The following is a 19,279-nucleotide window of genomic DNA, read 5'->3' as shown; positions in this document are numbered from 1 at the left end:
CGCCACGTTGTATGCACATGATGCGGTAAACAGATTACAAGTGTATAAGCAGACCAGAAGTTTACAAAGAATTGTTCTATCAATAAGATGGGCTGCGAACACGTAAATTTAATGATGTAAGTGACTTTAGCAAAGGGCAAATTACAGTGGCATTGCAGTTGGGAACTAGCACCTCAAAAGTGGTGATGCTGGTACAATGGATCTATGCTACTGTTGTGAACATCTGTGGAAAGTGGCTGAAAGGTGATAAATCCATAACCTTATGAAAAGAAGTAATACATCTGTACTTCATCACAAATCTAGGAGGTAAGAAGCTTGCCTGCTCTGTAGAGCTGGACATGTGGCAATATATGCCATATCTAATGACATAAAACAATGCTGGAGCAGCCATACACGTGTTTGAACCCACAGTTCAATGTACATTGTTGAATGTGTGGCTCTGGAACATATGGTCACTGTATGTTTCCATACCGATAATTGTCCATGTCACATGTGCAGAACGACTTCACATTGGTCTGAGTAGCATGGTAACGAACACTGATGTCTTGACCATACCATTTAGCTGATCTGAACGTGTGGAATACAAGTGGTGCAACATACACCCAGAAACATGTAAATGATGTGTCGAGTCCATATCATGTAGAATTGTCAAAGTACTGTATTCCAAAGGTGGACAAGCATGCTATTAAGCAGGTTCCTGTATTTGTTATGTTTACTATTCCAGGATTAGTACTAACAGAACATAAATGTACACACTATTAATGACACACCAAATTTCTTGAGAAAACATCTGAGTAAAATAATTTTTATAATCATGTTTCTCCAGTATTGAGTTTACTAGCCGGAATGAAGCAAGTGCCATGAATATATTTTTACTGTCACTGTTTCTAAAATACAGAGTTACAAGTACTACATGATGACTTTGTTTGAAATAATAAGCAGCAAGTCATGACATTTCCTTGGCTTTATACTGAATATTGCAAGATACTTATGATTACTGACAAATGTAAGGATTTATCACAAATCACAATCTTCTTGTCGCAAGATCGATAGGAAAAAGGAGCAGTGCTAATGACAAAAACACATTTGATTCATGTTTCTGGAGTATTTGGTAATACCATTTCTTGACATCTGAAGCTACAGATATGAATTTTTTTGTCACATTATCTGTTAGCACTCTATAGTACACATCATTGCAAGTTTTTTCACAATTCTACGAGATTTTAATGTTATTTCACAGAAAGTACAATTTATTGTCCCCTGGTACATACATTATTTTATAGGCCTTGAGGGTACCAACCACGAAAACCTACTTGTGTAAACTAACACATACTTACAGTTTCTTTCTGATGTGAAGTAATGCATGTGTCTTGAGAGTATCCAAGTAAGTGAAACTTCTGTCACAGATACCACATTTGTGAGGTCAACTTCCAGTGTGTTCAAATGCATGTGTCTTGAGATCACCTGATGTAGCAAAAGATTTCCTACAGATCTCACATTTGTGAGGTTTCTTTCCAGTGTGAATTAACATGTGTTTCTTAAGATTGCCTATGATAGTAAAAGATTTCCCACAAATCTCACATTTATGAGGTTTGATTCCAGTGTGAATTAGTGTGTGTATTTTGAGATAGCTTGACTTGGCAAAACATTTCCCACAAAACTGACATTTATGTGGTTTGATTCCAGTGTGAATGAATGTGTGTACCTTGAGATCGCTTGACATGGCAAAACATTTCCCACAAATCTCACATTTGTGAGGTTTCTTTCCAGTGTGAAAGAATACATGTCTGTTGAGCTCGTCTTTCATAGCAAAAGATTTCCCACACATCTCACATTTGTGAGGTTTCTTTCCAGTGTGAATTAATACATGTCTGTTAAGATTGCTTAATGTAGGAAAATATTTCCCACAAATCTCACATTTAAGAATTTTCTTTCTAGTGTGAAATAATGTATGTGTCTTGAGATAGTGTGCCCTAGCAAAAGATTTCCCACAAATCTCACATTTGTGCGGTTTCTTTCCAGTGTGAATTAATACGTGATTTCTGAGATGTCCTGACATAGTGAAAGATTTCCCACAAATGTCACATTTGTGTGGTTTCTTTCCAGTGTGAATTAAACTGTGATTCTTGAGAACGCCTGACCCAGCAAAAGATTTCCCACAAATCTCACATTTGTGAAGTTTCTTTCCAGTGTGAAGCAATGTGTGCGTTTTGAGATGGTTTGGCCTAGCAAAAGATTCCCCACACATCACACATTTGTGAGGTTTCTGTCGAGTGTGAATTAATGTGTGAGCCTTTAGATAACGTGACTGGGCAAACCATTTGAAACAAATATCACATTTGTGAAGTCTCTTCCCAGTATGAATGTAAACATGTCTCTTGAGATCATATGACCTAGCAAACAATTTGCCACAAATACCACATCTGTGAGTTCTGTTTGCAGTAAGTAGATCAGCCTGGGCACTGACGTTAACAGCTATAGACAAAGTTCCATAATTACTTGTTTTCTCTCTATCATTTGTCATATGTGTGTTACACATGTCATTAGAGGGTTTCTTTGAATCTTTCCAAGTTTCCTTACATGAAGACTGCTCATTGTGTTCTGTGACAGAAACTTCTCCCTCGCTATCCAACAAGTTAGTGGTTTCATGCTCATCACTATGTCCATATTTTTCATGACTGTCAGCAGTTAAAACTTGACAATTCTCACTCATTCTCATATGCTTTTTCAAGACAACATTACTATGAAATACCTCACCACACCACTTACAAACATACGAAGGTGGTTGCGTTCCATCAATGTGCATAAACACATGCATTATGAGTCCGTATTTTGAAGAAAAGCTCTGGTGGCAGAGATTACAGCTATATACATGTAATTCCTTTTCCCTCGTACTACAGTCATATTGGGTGGCAACTGAGCATTCCTTATCAATTGTCACATCTTCTGTATTGGTACTGAACCCATGTGTTGACTTCTCCATGTCTATCACCAACTCATCCTGGACCAGTCTATGGTGACAAGTTTCTTCACATGATATGCTACAACTTCCACCAGTAGTCTGAGTAAATCTGAAGAGTGAGGAGGATAATGTTAAATATTGAGATTTACAACAAAGAAACAATATTTGAGTGACCATAAATCTAGTACTATAGGCCACAAGTCCTAAAAGTGCATAAGAATTTACATATTCAGTAACTGTTACTGATTTAAAATTATAATATTCCACCAGAAGCAAAGAACTGATGAGGTAAAAGTGGTTTAAAACGAAAATAACCAGAGGAAATTCAATAATGATTATTCTGAGTCACTGCCAATTTGATCTGAAATCTTTAGATGAGAACTAAAATACTTCACTTTCACATGTTACAATCTTTTTAAAATACAGTGCTACAAGTCAATAGTCTACAACAATCTATTAAATGTATCAAAAATGTATCAGTTACATGTTTTAATTCAAAATTTTTAAGTTCAAGGTATTACAGATTTATTTAAGAGAAATAATTTGTAAATGTTCTCTTCCATTATGTAAGCTCTGTAAGTGCATTCTCTTTGTTTCGCCAACATTTTCACCTCTAGAAATGGTATATTTATTTCACTTGGTAAACAATTTATTTGGTTTCATTCCAAATAAATCAATTACTAGTGCAAGCATCAATATTTTCATTAGTTATCTACAATGGATGAAGATCAGCTGGACAATGACTGTTCATGAACAAGAATCAATGTGACATCAATCAAGAGAATGAATTTGCATACTGATGAATGAATGTGAATGACACACTTGCAGATGGTTTTAATCTAAAACTGTTTTTGGCACTGAAACTTGTATGAAGCCTTTCACAAATGGAAATACTGTCTGAACAGATGGAAATGGTTGCAAAGTTTCTAGTACACTTGGAGTGAGCCTTTTTGAAAATTTTTACATCTTCCCAACATCTGGTCTCCTGGCATTGCAGAACACCGTTGACTGAAGGACACACACATAAATGGTCACATCATCACCCATTAAACACTGAAGGGTAACACTACATACTGAGTGGCAGTGATAACAGCTGATGCATGAGCTACACCTGTAGTATCTGGGTTTCATTATTATACCTGCAGTTAAACCCTTTCCCACAGAACAGAACTGTAATGCTTTTCAGGTCCCCAGTATGTACATCACTCGGATATGAAACATTACAAACTACTGAAGGTGTGCAGGCTCCAGAGTTTTCTTTTGTTCTGACTGTACCTTTTCACTTTTTTGCACTGTGATGAGTATATAGTTTTGTTTTGGCATGGTATCTGGTAAATTTCGAGTGTTTTTGAACAGTTAATTGGATCACACGATTTTTTAAATGTAACTGGTGTGTCACATTCTAGAAGTTGACAACTGAATCACTAAATATTGTAACTTTTATAACTCAATAATTTACAACTTGTATTTTCATACATATGTAAGTGAAGTAACTGAACACTAATAATGATAAAACAAATCAGAAAAATATGCAAATAAGGTTTCAAACAAATATCTTTCTGTTTCTCAAAGTACTAGAAATAAAACTTACAATTAAAATTTTACAACATGCCAGTCAACCGTAAAGAAACCAGAATTAGAAACAGAATTTCTGGAAAGCTTTAGCAATAAATAAATTTTGATGTTAATTATTTATCAATTGTTTGAGAGCCCACCATATGAGCATTGTGTAGATACTGGGTGCTTGTATCATATCCCTAATCTTTACTGCACAACATTTCGTGTGGCAGGTACATTGATAAACTATTCATCTACATCTACACAATTACTCTGCTATTCACAGTGCCTCGCAGATGGTTCAATGAATCACTTTCGAACTCACTCTCTACAATTCCACTCTCGAACGGCGTGCAGGAAAAACGAGCACTTAAATTTTTCTGTGCGAGCCCTGATTTCTCTTATTTTATCGTGATGATCATTTCTCCCTATGTAAGTGGGTGCCAACAGAATGTTTTCACAATCAGAGGAGAAAACTGGCGATTCAAATTTCATGAGATCCTGTCGCAACGAAAAACGCCTTTGTTTTCATGACTGCCACTCCAATTCATATACCATGTCTCTGACACTATGACCCCTACTTCGCGATAATACAAAACGAGCTGCCCTTCTTTGTACTTTTGTCAGTGTCATCCGTCAGTCCCATCTGACGCAGATCCCACACCACACAGCAATACTCCAGAAAAGGGTGGACAAGCGTGGTGTAAGCAGTCTCTTTAGTAGACCTGTTGCCCTTCTAAGTGTTCTGCCAATGAATTGGAGTCTTTGGTCTGCTCTGATGTTGTTGTTGTGGTCTGCAGTCCTGAGACTGGTTTGATGCAGCTCTCCATGCTACCCTATCCTGTGCAAGCTTCTTCATCTCCCAGTACCTACTGCAACCTACATCCTTCTGCATCTGTTTGATGTATTCATCTCTTGGTCTTCTTCCACGATTTTTACCCTCCACGCTGCCCTCCAATGCTAAATTTGTGATCCCTTGATGCCTCAAAACATGTCGTACCAACCGATCCCCTCTTCTGGTCAAGTTGTGCCACAAACTCCTCTTCTCCCCAATCCTATTCAGTACTTCCTCATTAGTTATGTGATCTACCCATCTAATCTTCAGCATTGTTCTGTAGCACCACATTTCGAAAACTTCTCTTCTCTTTTCGTCCAAACTATTTATTCTCCATACAAATACTTTCAGAAACGACCTCCTGACACTTAAATCTGTACTCGATGTTAACAAATTTCTCTTCTTCAGAAACGCTTTCCTTGCCATTGCCAGTCTACATTTTATATCCTATCTACTTCGTCCATTATCAGTTATTTTTCTCCCCAAATAGCAAAACTCATCTACTACTTTAAGTGTCTCATTTCCTAATCTAATTCCCTCAGCATCACCCGACTACATTCCATTATCCTCGTTTTGCTTTTGTTGATGTTCATCTTATATCCTCCTTTCAAAACACTGTACATTCTGTTCAGCTGCTCTTCCAAGTCCTTTGGTGTATCCGACATAATTACAATGTCATCACGAACCTCAAAGTTTTTAATTCTTCTCCATGTATTTTAATACCTACTCCGAATTTTTCCTTTTGTTTCCTTTACTGCTCGCTCAATATACAGATTAAATAACATCGAGGAGAGGCTACAACCCTGTCTCACTCCCTTCCCGACCACCGCTTACCTTTCATGCCCCTCTACTCTTAATTGCCATCTGTTATCTGTACAAAATGTAAATAGCCTTCAACTCCCTGTATTTTACCCCTGCCACCTTTAGAATTTGAAAGAGAGTATTCCAGTCAAAATTGTCAAAAGCTTTCTCTAAGTCTACAAATGCTAGAAACATAGGTTTGCCTTTCCTTAATGTTTCTTCTAAGATAAGTCGTAGAGTTAGTATTCCTCACATGTTCCAATATTTCTACGGAATCCAAACTGATCTTCCCAGAAGCCGGCCTGTAACAGTTTTTCCAGTCGTCTATAAAGAATTCACGTTAGTATTTTGCAGCTGTGACATATTAAACTGATACTTCGGTAATTTTCACTTCTGTCAACACCTACTTTCTTCAGGTTTGCAATTATCATATTCTTCTTGAAGTCGAGGGTATGTCGCCTGTCTCATAGATCTTGCTCACCAGATGGTAGAGTTTTGTCAGGACTGGCTCTTCCAAAGCCTTCAGTAGTTCTAATGGAATGTTGTCCACTCCCGGGGCCTTGTTTCGACTCAGGTCTTTCAGTGCTCTGTCAAACTCTTTATGCAGTATCATATCTCCCATTTCATCTTCATCTAAATCCTCTTCCATTTCCATAATATTGTCCTCAAGCAAATCGCACTTGAAGAGACCCTCTATACAGGGTGTTACAAAAAGGTACAGCCAAATTTTAAGGAAAGATTCCTCACACACAAATAAAGAAAAGATGTTATGTGGGCATGTGTCCGGAAACGCTTAATTTCCTTGTTAGAGCTCATTTTAGTTTCGTCAGTATGTACTGTAATTCCTCGATCCACTGCCAGTTGGCCCAATTGAAGGAAGGTAATGTTGACTTCGGTGCTTGTGTTGACATGCGACTCATTGCTCTACAGTACTATCATCACGCACATCAGTACGTAGCATCAACAGGTTAGTGTTCATCACGAATGTAGTTTTGCAGTCAGTGCAATGTTTACAAATGCGGAGTTGGGAGATGCCCAATTGATGCATGGATTAGCACGGGGCAATAGCAGTGGTGCAGTGTGTTTGTATGGATAGAGATTTCCAGAACATAGGTGTCCCGACAGGAAGACGTTCGAAGCAATTGATCGGCGTCTTAGGGAGCATGGAACATTCCAGCCTATGACTCGCGACTGGGAAAGACCTAGAACGACAAGGACACCTGCAATGGACGAGGCAATTCTTCGTGCAGTTGACGATAACCCTAATGTCAGCACCAGAGAAGTTGCTGCTGTACAAGGTAACGATGACCACGTCACTGTATGGAGGACATTTTGAAAATTTCCTGTAACAAAGTGTTTGAACTCACGCTAGTACGTTCTGTTGCTGTGTGTTTCCATTCCATGATTAATGTGATTTGAAGAGAAGTAATAAAATGACCTCTAACATAGAAAGTAAGCATTTCCGGACACATGCCCACATAACATATTTTCTTTCTTTGTGTGTCAGGAATGTTTCCTGAAACTTGGCCGTACCTTTTTGTAACACCCTGTATACTCCTTCCACCTTTCTGCTTTTCCTTCTTTGCTTAGGGCTGGATTTCCATCTGAGCTCTTCATATTCATACAAGTGGCTCTCTTTCCTCCAAAGGTCTCTCTAATTTTCCTGTAGGCAGTATCTACCTTACCCCTAGTGAGATAAGCCTTTACAGCCTTACATTTGTCCTCTAGCCATCCCTGCTTGGCCATTTTGCACTTCCTGTCGATCTCATTTTTGAGACGTTTGTATTCCTTTTTGCCTGCTTCCTTTCCTGCATTTTAATATTTTCTCCTTTCATCAATTAAATTCAATATTTCTTCTGTTACCCAAGGATTTCTACTAGCCCTCGTCTTTTTACCTACTTGATCCTCAGCTGCCTTCACTATTTCATTCCTCAAAGCTACCTATTCTTCTTCTACTGTATTTCTTTCCCCCATTCGTGATAATTGTTCCATTATCCTCTCCCTGAAACTCTGTATGACCTCTGAGTTAGTCTGTTTATCCAGATCCCATCTCCTTAAATTCCCATTGCAGTTTCTTCAGTTTTAATATACAGTTCATAACCAATAGATTGTGGTCACAGTCCACATCTGCCCCTGGAAATGTCTTACAATTTAAAACCTGGTTCATAAGTCTCTGTCTTACCATTATATAATCTATCTGATCCATTTTAGTATCTCCAGGATTGTTCCATGGGTACAACCTTCTTTTATGATTCTTTAACTAAGTGTTAGCTATGATTAAGTTATGCTCTGTGCAAAGTTCTACCAGACGGCTTCTTCTTTCATTTCTTACCCCCATCCATATTCACCTACTATGTTTCCTTCTGTCCCTTTTTCTCTACCCACAATATTATCTATGTGATCGTTAGAATTTCGGTTATTTGTAATCCCTAAGAATTTAGTTGAATTTACAGCCTTCAGTTTTGTGTGACTTATCACGTAATTGTAATTTAGCACACTTCTTTTAAGACTCATCTGAATAACTTCATACTTTCCCTTATTCAGGGTCAGATGCCACTTTCTGAACCATACAGATATCTTATGTAAATCATTTTGCAAGTCGTTTTTATCATCTGATAACTTTAGAAGACGGTAAATGACAGCATCATCTGCAAACAATTTAAGACAGCTACCCAGATTGTCTCTGATGTTGTTAATATAGATCAGGAACAATAGCAGGGCCTATAACACTTCCTTGGGGAACGCCGGATATTACTTGTTTTACTCGATGACTTTCCGTCTATTAGTACGAACTGTGACCTTTATGACATGAAATCACGAATCCAGTCGCACAACTGAGGCAATATTCTGTAGGCACACAGTTTGGTTAGAAGACGCCTGTGAGGAACAGTATCGAAAGCCTTCTGTAAATCTAAAAATATGGAATCAATTTGACATTCCTTGTCGATAACACTTATTACTTCACGAGTATAAAGAGTCAGTTGTGTCTCACAAGAACGATATTTTCTGAAACCATGCTGACTATATGTCAATAAATCGTTTTCTTCGAGGTACTTCATAATGTCTGAATACAGTATATGTTCCAAAACCCAACTGCAAATTGACGTTAGTGATATAGGTCTGTAATTTAGCGGATTACTCCTACTTCCCTTTTTGGGTATTTGTGTGACTTGAGCAATTTTTCAGTCTTTAGGTACGGATCTTTCGGTGAGCGAGTTGTCGTATATAATTGCTAAATATGGAGCTATTTTATCAGCATATTCTGAGAGAAACCTGACTGGTATACAATCTGGACCGGAGGCTTTGCCATTATTAAGTAATTTAAGCTGCTTTGTTACTCCGAGGATATCTAATTCTATGTTTCTCATCTTGGCAGTTTTTCTTGATTGGAATTCAGGAATATTTACTTCATCATCTTTGGTGAAGGAGTTTCGGAAAACCGTGTTTAATAAATCTGCTTTAGTGGCACTATCTTCAGTGACTTCACCGTTGTTATCTCGCAGTCAAGGTATTGCGTGTTGCCACTGGTGTGCCTTATGTATGACCAGAATCTTTATGTGTTTTCTGCCAGATTTCGAGACAGAATTTAGTTGTGGACATTATCGAAAGCATCTCGCATTGAAGTATGCGCCATATTTCGAACTTCTGTACAACTTTGCCAATCTTGAGGATTTTGCGCTCTTTTAAATTTGGCATGCTTTTTTCGTTGCTTCTGCAACAACGATCTGACCCACCTAGTGTACCATGGGGGATGAGTGCCATCACTTATTAATTTATGTGGTATTTATCTCTCAATTGCTGTCGATACTATCTCTTTGAAAACATACCACAACTTTTCTACACTTACATGATCAGATCGGAAGGAGTGAAGACTGTCTCTTAAGAGGGCGTTAAGAGCATTTTTATCAGCTTTTTTAAATAGATATACTTTGCGTTTCTTTTTGATGGTTGCAGTGATGATGGAAGCGCACATGTATTTTATCAACACATATACTACAGCCTGGACAATAACACTGCTGATGGTTTACACCACATTTGTTAAAAATTTTGGCATGATAGCTGTTACCTCTATTTTATTCCTTCCTTTGTTCTCTCAATTTTCCAACGAAAGGGCTGTCATTATGAACAAAAACAGTTTCTCACATTCGATTTATCTACGCCGGCACCCCTCTACCCAACAACTAGTTGGGTTGGGGGATCAATGGGAATCTGCAACCTTTACTCAGTCTTTTGGCCGAGGCTGGTTGCAAAGTGCCATTACATATACAGGCTAGTATCACGATGGGGTCACCATTCCCAAAGTCCCTCCCCCCCTGTTCTGGGACATAATTAGTGAATTAGTGTACCCCAACTGTTTGCATCCAGTGTAATCCATGGGAAAATGGGAATGTCTGCAAGCTGTGTAACTAAGGTGGAATGTGGGGACAAGCCTGCTATTCACCTAGCAGGCTGTAGAAAACCACCTAAAAACCACATCCAGGCTGGCCGGCACACTGGCCCTTCATCAATCTGCCAGGTAGATTCGATCCGGGGTCAGCACGCCTACTGGAATCCAGGAAGCAGTGTGTTAGTGCTCTCGGCTACCCTGGTGGGTCGTTTCTTACATCACCGTAAAACTATTACATCTGGTTCCACCTACTAAGGAAAGATACTCGATGCACTTGATGCCAGGGTTGGAGACTGTTGTGAATACAAGCAAAACTATTAAATCTTATCTCATAAACATTAATATCATGCAAAGAAGGTATGTTCTTTTGAACATTTTTATATTATCAAGATTTTGTTTCATCACTGTTGAATCTCATCTAAAATATCTTCAGGGAAAAGTACACCTGATTTCTAGCTCAATGTCTCGATTCCTGACCAACGCATTACCACTTAGTCACAGGACAGGAATCTGCAAAGCAATGTTATATTGTCTAGCATAAACATTGCTTGGATTGTGCATGCCTCCATTTGAGTTTCCCCTACAATAAAAGCAGGAGTCATGGTGATATGAGTATGTCTTCTGTTCTCATTTCCACCACGACCACTACTACCACCAAGCCATTTTCTGAATTTGTATCACCAATTTCCATCATGTAATCTTGATGAATATTAGTGTCATCACAACTTCATAAATCATTTACCCAAATATACGTTGAAGTACAGTTCTCTTACTCTCAGAAATCATGTGGGTCGCTCAACTGCACAGTCATCAGTCCCAATTTTTACACAGTGTTTTTTTTTACACAGTCCAATGTAGCCACTGTCACGAATGATGATGACAATGATGATCAAATGATGAGGACAATGCAAACACCCAGTCATTAGGCAGAGAAGGTCCCCAACCCAGCCAGGAATCGAACCCAGGACCCCATGATCCAGAAGCAGCAATGTTAGCTACTAGATCACGAGCTGTGAACAGAACTCATGGAGAATAAGAAGTCTGATCAGACTGGTTTGAATGGTTAGGGAGACATGGGGCACACTGCATATTGTAAAAGACACTGACAGAGGTCACTACAATTATTACACTGTAATAACAATAAACACAATCTGTTGACAAAAACCCCTGCTGAGTGGCAATCACAGAACGAGTGTGGTATCTGCTAGACGTCATAGCAACTTTATTATGAATTTACCGAGGGTAAAATCGTCTGAAAAGCACCCTGTTTTCATAACAAGAAATTGATCCGAGGGGTTTTAACTGATTTTAATTAAACTGAGAGTGTTCGGGGTGCTGCAGTGTGGGCTCTATACTTTGCAGGATGCTGTAACATTGTAGGATGTATATTAACTGGTGTCCTCACAGAGCATGCTGAAAAAGAATTTTTCACTTTCCGCCACCAGGTGAAAATATGGCGCTATAAGCAGTGAGAATGAGGTATCAGGCAGGAAAAAGAGAAGAACGATCAGACCAATGATAATGGTGGTTCTGGTACCTTTGTTAGGATATGATCAGAAGTCACATATTCAAAATGGTCTACTGACTCTGCAACATGATGTATCCATGACATGACATAGTTAATAGTTGTCTATATCATATACAGTGTAATCAGATTGACTGTCATCATATGATAGCTTACTGATCAGGGGTATCTGGATACATCCCCAATAAATCTTTCACATATCCCAACATCCACATGTCACATGAATTTATATCAGAGGATCTCGAAGGCCACATATCTTGAAACTGCCTAGATATGATGCAGATGATACTGAAATTTACATGAAACCAATGGTTCACTCGACAAATGACATACCATCAAAATAATGGTACATGTATTTTCATGAAATGTTGGAATCACGTAGCATAACAAGGTCCTTATAAAGTTCAGATGTCACTGTACTCCTAAGAGGTGCATGACGTGTCATTATCTTCGAGGAACACTGGCTGAAAATGAAGGGGGCTTGTGAAATCACACCACACTATCACATAAACTGGGTGCATTGGATGTTCCTGCACAAGATTTAGGAGGAAATCCCCCATATGTGACAGTTCTGTGCATTCACAGCCCCGTGCAGAGTAAAATATGCCTTGTCCATCCAAAGAATATTCCCCAGCCAAAAGTCGCTCATTTTCATGCATGCCAAAAATGAAGGCAAAATGAAAGCGTTGTAGCCTATCTTGGGGCTTCTTTAGCAGCACATTCAGAGCCTTATAGATATACTAGTGTAAAATGTGTCACCAAATCTTTTTAACTGTTGACTGGGGGGAGGCACAGTCAGAGGTAGTGTGTGGGGGGGGGGGAGGGAGAGTGAGAGAGGGGGGAGAGAGGGGGGAGAGAGGGGGGAGAGAGGGGGGAGAGAGATCCTGTGAGAATGCTAGCACTTACTGCAGAATTTGAGGCATCTGCTGCATGATCAGCTGTAGCTAAAAGCAACTTCAACAACCGCTATGGCAATCTGCTGCACCACCCAATTCACTTATTTCTTCAAATTCCTTTATTGTATTCTTCAACACATTTATTGACATGGGGTCTCTTCACAGCCATTTATTTCAATGATATTCCTGCAATGCAGTGCTGCTGTTCTGATAAAACAGCTGTACCACTTGTGCACGGCGTTTCTTCTCAACAGGCACTTCATTTCATTTCATATGGAAGACCTACCTTCTTAACTGGGTGTATATACAAACAAGACAAATTTTCCAGATTTCCCAGCCAGAAACGCGCTTCCTAAGGTGAAAAACTTTTTATTGGGTGGAAGTTCATTTTTCCATGTTAAAAGATGGTATCGTTTCCACAGGAGCTGTAAACCTTATCAATCCATTGAATGGTTATAGATTTATAAGCCTGTATAGAGCTTTCTGGCAGTTTAGGAATCTCAACCTACCTGGAGATACGGGCGGGGGAGATACATGGGAGACAGAGAGAGGAAGGGAGAGTTAGAGATAAAACAGGAAAGGAACTAGTGCCTGAGGTGCACAGGATGGAAAGGGGATATGGGAGGGGAGGGGGGGGGGAGAGAGGGATGAGAGGACCCTTGTGCCTCCTCCCTGTGCTTCTGCTACTTTTACATGTAGCAGCTCCTATTCCAAGTGCCCTCGGCTCAGCATGCACAGGACCAAGATTTCAGTACAGTTCAAATGCATGTCATATTCACTGTTATGTGCATAAGCATCCAGCCATGAACACCTCCACTCCCATGGCCAGAGCTCCATCAACTATCATGCAGCTTTGCCCTGTGCACCTCACATCTCTGAGCCCATTATGCCGTATGACGTCACTGCAATTAACATGTATGAAGTGTTGCATATGTTCGAATTGTTTAAAATGCCTGTCCATACAAGAAACGTTTAAAAACTGGTCTACCTGTAACTCTCATTATGTTTTGTTACTATTGTATCAGTAGGAGGTTCTACTTTCTTTTTGAAACATCTATGCACCGCACTCTCTCAGCATTTGCATCTTGACAATGACTGATTAAGACATCGAGTGTACATATTAAAAACAAAAAAGAAATCCCACTGCTAAGCATTCGATTTTCTGTATTCAGTTGATTAACTTTTTGTCCATGGTACACTGTAATGGGAGTGCTGATGATTTAGATATTGACGCAACTTGCTATTGTTGCTATGGTATTCCAGAAAATGTAATGAGAACAGTGTTGGTAAATATGTGAAGAGCAAGTGGCTCAGACAATTATCAGCCACACCACCTAAACGTCCTAAGCCCACGAGCATATATATATATATGATGACGATGATGCCTGATGATCTATATCTACATGATAACTCTGCAATTCACGATTAGGGGCGTGGCAGATGGGCATAGAACCATAATTTTTAATTTACTTCTCTACCATTCCACTCTTATTGCGTGCAGGGTTACATCTTTTCATGTGAGCTCTGATTTCTCGTACTTTTCTATGATGATAATTTCTCCCTACATAGATGGGCGCCAAAAAAATATTATCAAACTCTGACGACAAAATTCGTGTTTGAAATTTCACGAAAATCTCTGGCTCTAGGGAAAAACGCCTTTGTTCTAATTACCGCCATCCAGTTCATGTATCGTATCCATAGCACTCTATCCCTGATTTCGTGATAATACAAAAGGAGCTGTTATCCTTTAAATTGCTTTGATGTCCCACACCACACTGCAATACTCCACAAGAGGACAGACAAGCACAGTGTAAGCAGTTTCTTTAGTAGACCTGTTACATTTTCCAAGTTGTCTGCCAAAAAATCAATCTTTGGTTTGCTTTCTCCAGAGCATTATCTATATGAATGTTATGATTTAATTTACTCATAAGTGTAATCCCTACTATTTAGTTGAGTTCACAGCTTTTAGGTTTGTATGATTTATCGTGGTAACGAAATTTAGCACATTCCTTTCAATACTCATTTGGTTTACTTCATACTTTCCATTATTTACAATCAGATGTCATTTTTCACATCATACAGATATCTTTATCACATCACAATTCGTTTTGATCATCTGATGACTTTACAATAAGGTAAATGACAGCATAATCTGCAAACAATCAAAGAGAGCTGCTCAGATTGTCTCTTAAATCGTGTACATAGATCAGGTACAAGAGAGGGCCTATAACACTTACTTGGGAAACGTCAGATATTACTTCGATGACTTTCTGTCACATATTACGAACTGTTACCTTCCTGGTACAAAATCACGAATAAGTGCAAACAACTAGGATGATACTCCTGGGGCACACAACGTAATCGGAAATCACTTGTGAGGAACAGTGTCGAAAGCTTTCTGTTAAACAAAAAATATGGAATCAATGTAATATCCATCTGCCCAAATCAGTCATTACTTTGCGAGAATAAAGAGCTTGTTGTGTTTCACAAGAATTATGTTCTCCAAATATGTGTTGTTATTTGTCCATAAATGATATCTTGAACGTAATTCACAATGTTCAAAAGATTATATTTTCCAAAATCCTACTGCAAAGTGGCGTTAGTGGTATGGGTGGGCATTTCATCGGATTACTCCCATTTCCTTTCTTGGGTTCCGGTCTAATTTGTGCTACTTTCCTGTCTTTGGGTACTGATCTTTCTGCAGTTGAAGAGTTGCATATGACTGCTAAGTATGGAGCTATTGTATCAGCATATTCTGAAAAGAACCTGGGTGGTGTACAGTCTGACCCAGAGGCATTGCCTTTCTTAAGTGTTAAGCTACTCCACCACGTTTAGGATACCCACTTCTAAGTTACTCAAGTAGGCAGTTATTCTTGATTAGAATTCTGGAATACTTCGCTTTTCCTGTGAAGGAATTGATAAAATTCGTCTTCAGTAACTCGCTTTAGTAGCACTGTCGTCAATAACTTTACCATTGTTATCACGCAGTGAAGGTATTAATGCATCTTGTCAATTGTATACTTAACATACAACCAGAATTTCTTTGGGTTTTCTGCTAGATTTCGACACAGAGTGTCGTTCTGGAAACTATTAAAAGCCTCTCTCATTGAAGTTTGCACTAAATTTCGAGCTTCTGTAAAACTTCGCCAATCCTGCGGATTTTGCATTCTTTTAAATTTGGCATGTGTATTTCATTGCTTCTCCAACACTGGTCTGACCTGTTTTGTGTCAGTACCACTTATTAATTTATTTGATATGTATCTCTCAGTTATTACTTATTTTAGTTCAAACCACATCTGGACTATGTTTAGAAAGACTTATCTGAAGGAGTGGAAACTGTCTCTTTGGGATGTGTCAAGTGAATTTTTATCTGCTTTTTCTGGGGTATGTATTATGCGTTTATTTTGGTGAGTTTTGATGTTGCAGTATTCACTCTTGTGAACTTTTCATGGCTCAACAACATTGTTGTCACTAATCCCTGTACCTGATATGCTCCCTGTTTGGCCATGGTTATTAAGATGTCAAAGATGTTTTCTCAACCATTTACACTTTCAGTGCGTTTCTGAACTCACTGTGCAAAATAATTTTCAGACACACCATTCAGTTCGGTTTTGGACGACATTTTATGCCTACCACTGACATTGTATTTTCGCCAATATATCGAGGGTAGACTAAAGTCCCCACCAACTATAATTCTACGAGTGGCATACCTATTTCAAATGACAAGTTTTCTTTGAACTTTTCAGCATGTTTCATCCAAATCATAGCATTGGTGAAGGGAACTTATTAATTTATTCCAGTTAGTAGGTGTAAGCTCCACCCGTAATAATAATACTGTGTAGGCTTTCACAGTCAGCGTCCCCATTAGTTAAAACTTATGGCCTTAGAGGCCGTGGTCAATCTGTAAAACTACTACTTCCTGACGTTTCTTTGGCAACTGCGGGCAGCAGTGAGTCAATGCCTGGCAGCCAGGCTCTGGAGGTCCCAACATTGCCTGTCCATGATTTATTTGGCTCTGAGCACTATGGTACTTAACATCTCAGGTCATCAGTCCCCTAGAACTTAGAACTACGTAAACCTAACTAACCTAAGGACATCACACACATCCATGCCCTAGGCAGGATTCGAACCTGCGATCGTAGCGGTCGCGCGGTTCCAGACTGAAGCGCCTAGAACCGCTCGGCCACCAGCGGCCGGCCATGACTTATTTCCAGTATTACAATGAGTTTCACGAACAAACAGAAGGCGTGGCCACGGGCAGCCCTCTGAGTCCAGCTGTTGCTAATCTTTTCATGGAATTTTTTGAACAGTAAGCGCTGCAGTCGGGCTGAAAAAGTCCTTTAAAGTGGTGTCGGTATGTGGATGGGACTTTTGTGATATGGAATCACAGTAGAGAGGAACTGTACGGTTTCTTGGTGTATCTGAATAGTATTAATCCAAAGATACAATTTACTATGGAGAAACAGAGAAATGGCAACTAAATTTTTTGGACATATCAGCAATTAAACAGGCAATGGGATTCTAGGGCATAAGGTGTATAGAATAGAAACACATCGACTATTACATCCATAAGCATTCGAACCATCATCCCAGGCAGAAGAGATGTGACATTAAAACATTGGTGGACAGAGCTAATAAGTTTATTTTCAAGTTGATCTAAATCATTTACGAATGGCTGTTAAGAAAAATGGATACGCCGACAACTACATCGAGCGAGCACTTCATCCCAGAAGAAAAGTATGTGACAACATGCAGCAACAAGTGTCAGCTGGAAAAGTTTTTCTTCCATTTATTCACAATATTACGGACTGTATTGGGAAAGTTTTGGCCGACCGAACACAAAAGGAACTGTAGACTGGGATATACCGACAAATCAGCTGTACCGAAACATGTTTTTAAGGAAGGTGATCATGAAATAAAATTTAGTGAGACATGCGTGTTAGCCAGAACATCGATTATTATGCACGTATGTATAGGAATGCTATAGAAATTATCGAACACCACAATGATTTCAACACAAAAGAGGACGGCTAAAAGTTAGACAGGATATTGTGGTCGACTTTGTTCCAACGATGTGACGATCGATTACATTCATTCAAGAATAATGATGTTTGTCAGAGACAGATTTATAGTCGGCCCCACGTGACATATGTTGGTGCCCTCTATGCACACTATATAAACGGGAAATCCATGGCCTGGCAGCCATTGTTTACTCACCTCCGAAGAGTAGGCAACGAAACGTCAGGAAGAGGTAGTTTTACAGATAGACCATGACATCTGAGGTCAGAACTTTTCATTGATCGCTACCCTTACTACCTCACAGGAGCTATCTACTTAAATTTCACTACAAGGTAAACTACTTCAAATGGTTCAAATGGCTCTGAGAACTATGGGACTCAACTGCTGTGGTCATTTGTCCCCTAGAACTTAGAACTACTTAAACCTAACTAACCTAAGGACATCACACACATCCATGCCCGAGGCAGGATTCGAACCTGCGACCGTAGCAGTCACACGGTTCCGGACTGCGCGCCTAGAACCGCGAGACCACCGCGGCCGGCTCGTAAACTACTTCGAACAGCAATGAACACTACACCACCAAATGTATTTCATCTATTCTTTGCGAGCATGCTTAGGTCTCTTCAAAAATTTCAGCTGAACTTATTTAAATACCTATAACGATTTGAGATTCGGTGCTTCCTATTAGAGCTTTCAGCCCTCGATCTTTTCTAATGCAACTACGACAATTTACAGCTACGATACTTACTGTGTTGTATCTACCCTCTTTCTGTGTTCTACTTGCAGCCTTTGAAACTGAAGCACTTTCTGCACTTACCTGAGACCCTCTAATTTAAAAAAAAAGCCCAGTCCCCTCTACACATCCGCATACTCGTGGAACTGCTTCCTTTGTGTAGTTGACTCCTGAGCCATTTAGCTGAATCCGTAAATCCACCATCTTCTGACGCTAGTTGGGGAATCTGCAACCTACACAGCTGCAGAACTGTCTGGGACTCTGATTCAGACATTCACTCCACTCTGTTTAAAAGAACCACCTTCAGTTCTGCCCATGATGCTTCAGATGGTGAGCTCTGCCTTCGTCTCGCATACAAGACTGGCAGTCTTTACTAGCCAGTCGCCTGAAACCTGAGAGAACCTCTTCCAATCCAATGTGGCACATATTGTCAGCACCAACGTGAGCCACCACCTACTGCTTGCTATTCCTGCCTTTTATGGCATTTGGAAGCATCCATTTCTCATCTGTAAAAACTCCTCCCAGTATGCACATTGAATTCCTTCCCCTCCTATACAGTCGTTT

At 39.5% G+C, this 19,279-nt stretch overlaps 1 protein-coding gene across 1 annotated transcript in view; it reads right to left on the bottom strand.

Moving 5' to 3' along the window:
- Positions 1-914: 914 nt before the first annotated feature.
- LOC126213017 (zinc finger protein 737-like) overlaps positions 915-19,279 on the bottom strand; it is a 95,868-nt gene continuing 77,503 nt past the window's right edge. Inside the window, exon 7 of the mRNA XM_049940578.1 lies at positions 915-3,071. Within this exon, the coding sequence (XP_049796535.1) occupies positions 1,424-3,071 (1,648 nt within the window). The 3' untranslated portion in view covers positions 915-1,423. The remainder of the gene's footprint in view (positions 3,072-19,279) is intronic.

Source organism: Schistocerca nitens, chromosome 11, assembly GCF_023898315.1.
Source record: "Schistocerca nitens isolate TAMUIC-IGC-003100 chromosome 11, iqSchNite1.1, whole genome shotgun sequence".
Lineage (NCBI taxonomy): Eukaryota > Metazoa > Arthropoda > Insecta > Orthoptera > Acrididae > Schistocerca > Schistocerca nitens.
Note: the sequence above shows the minus strand (reverse complement) of the source record. Positions and strands in the feature narration are given on the sequence as shown.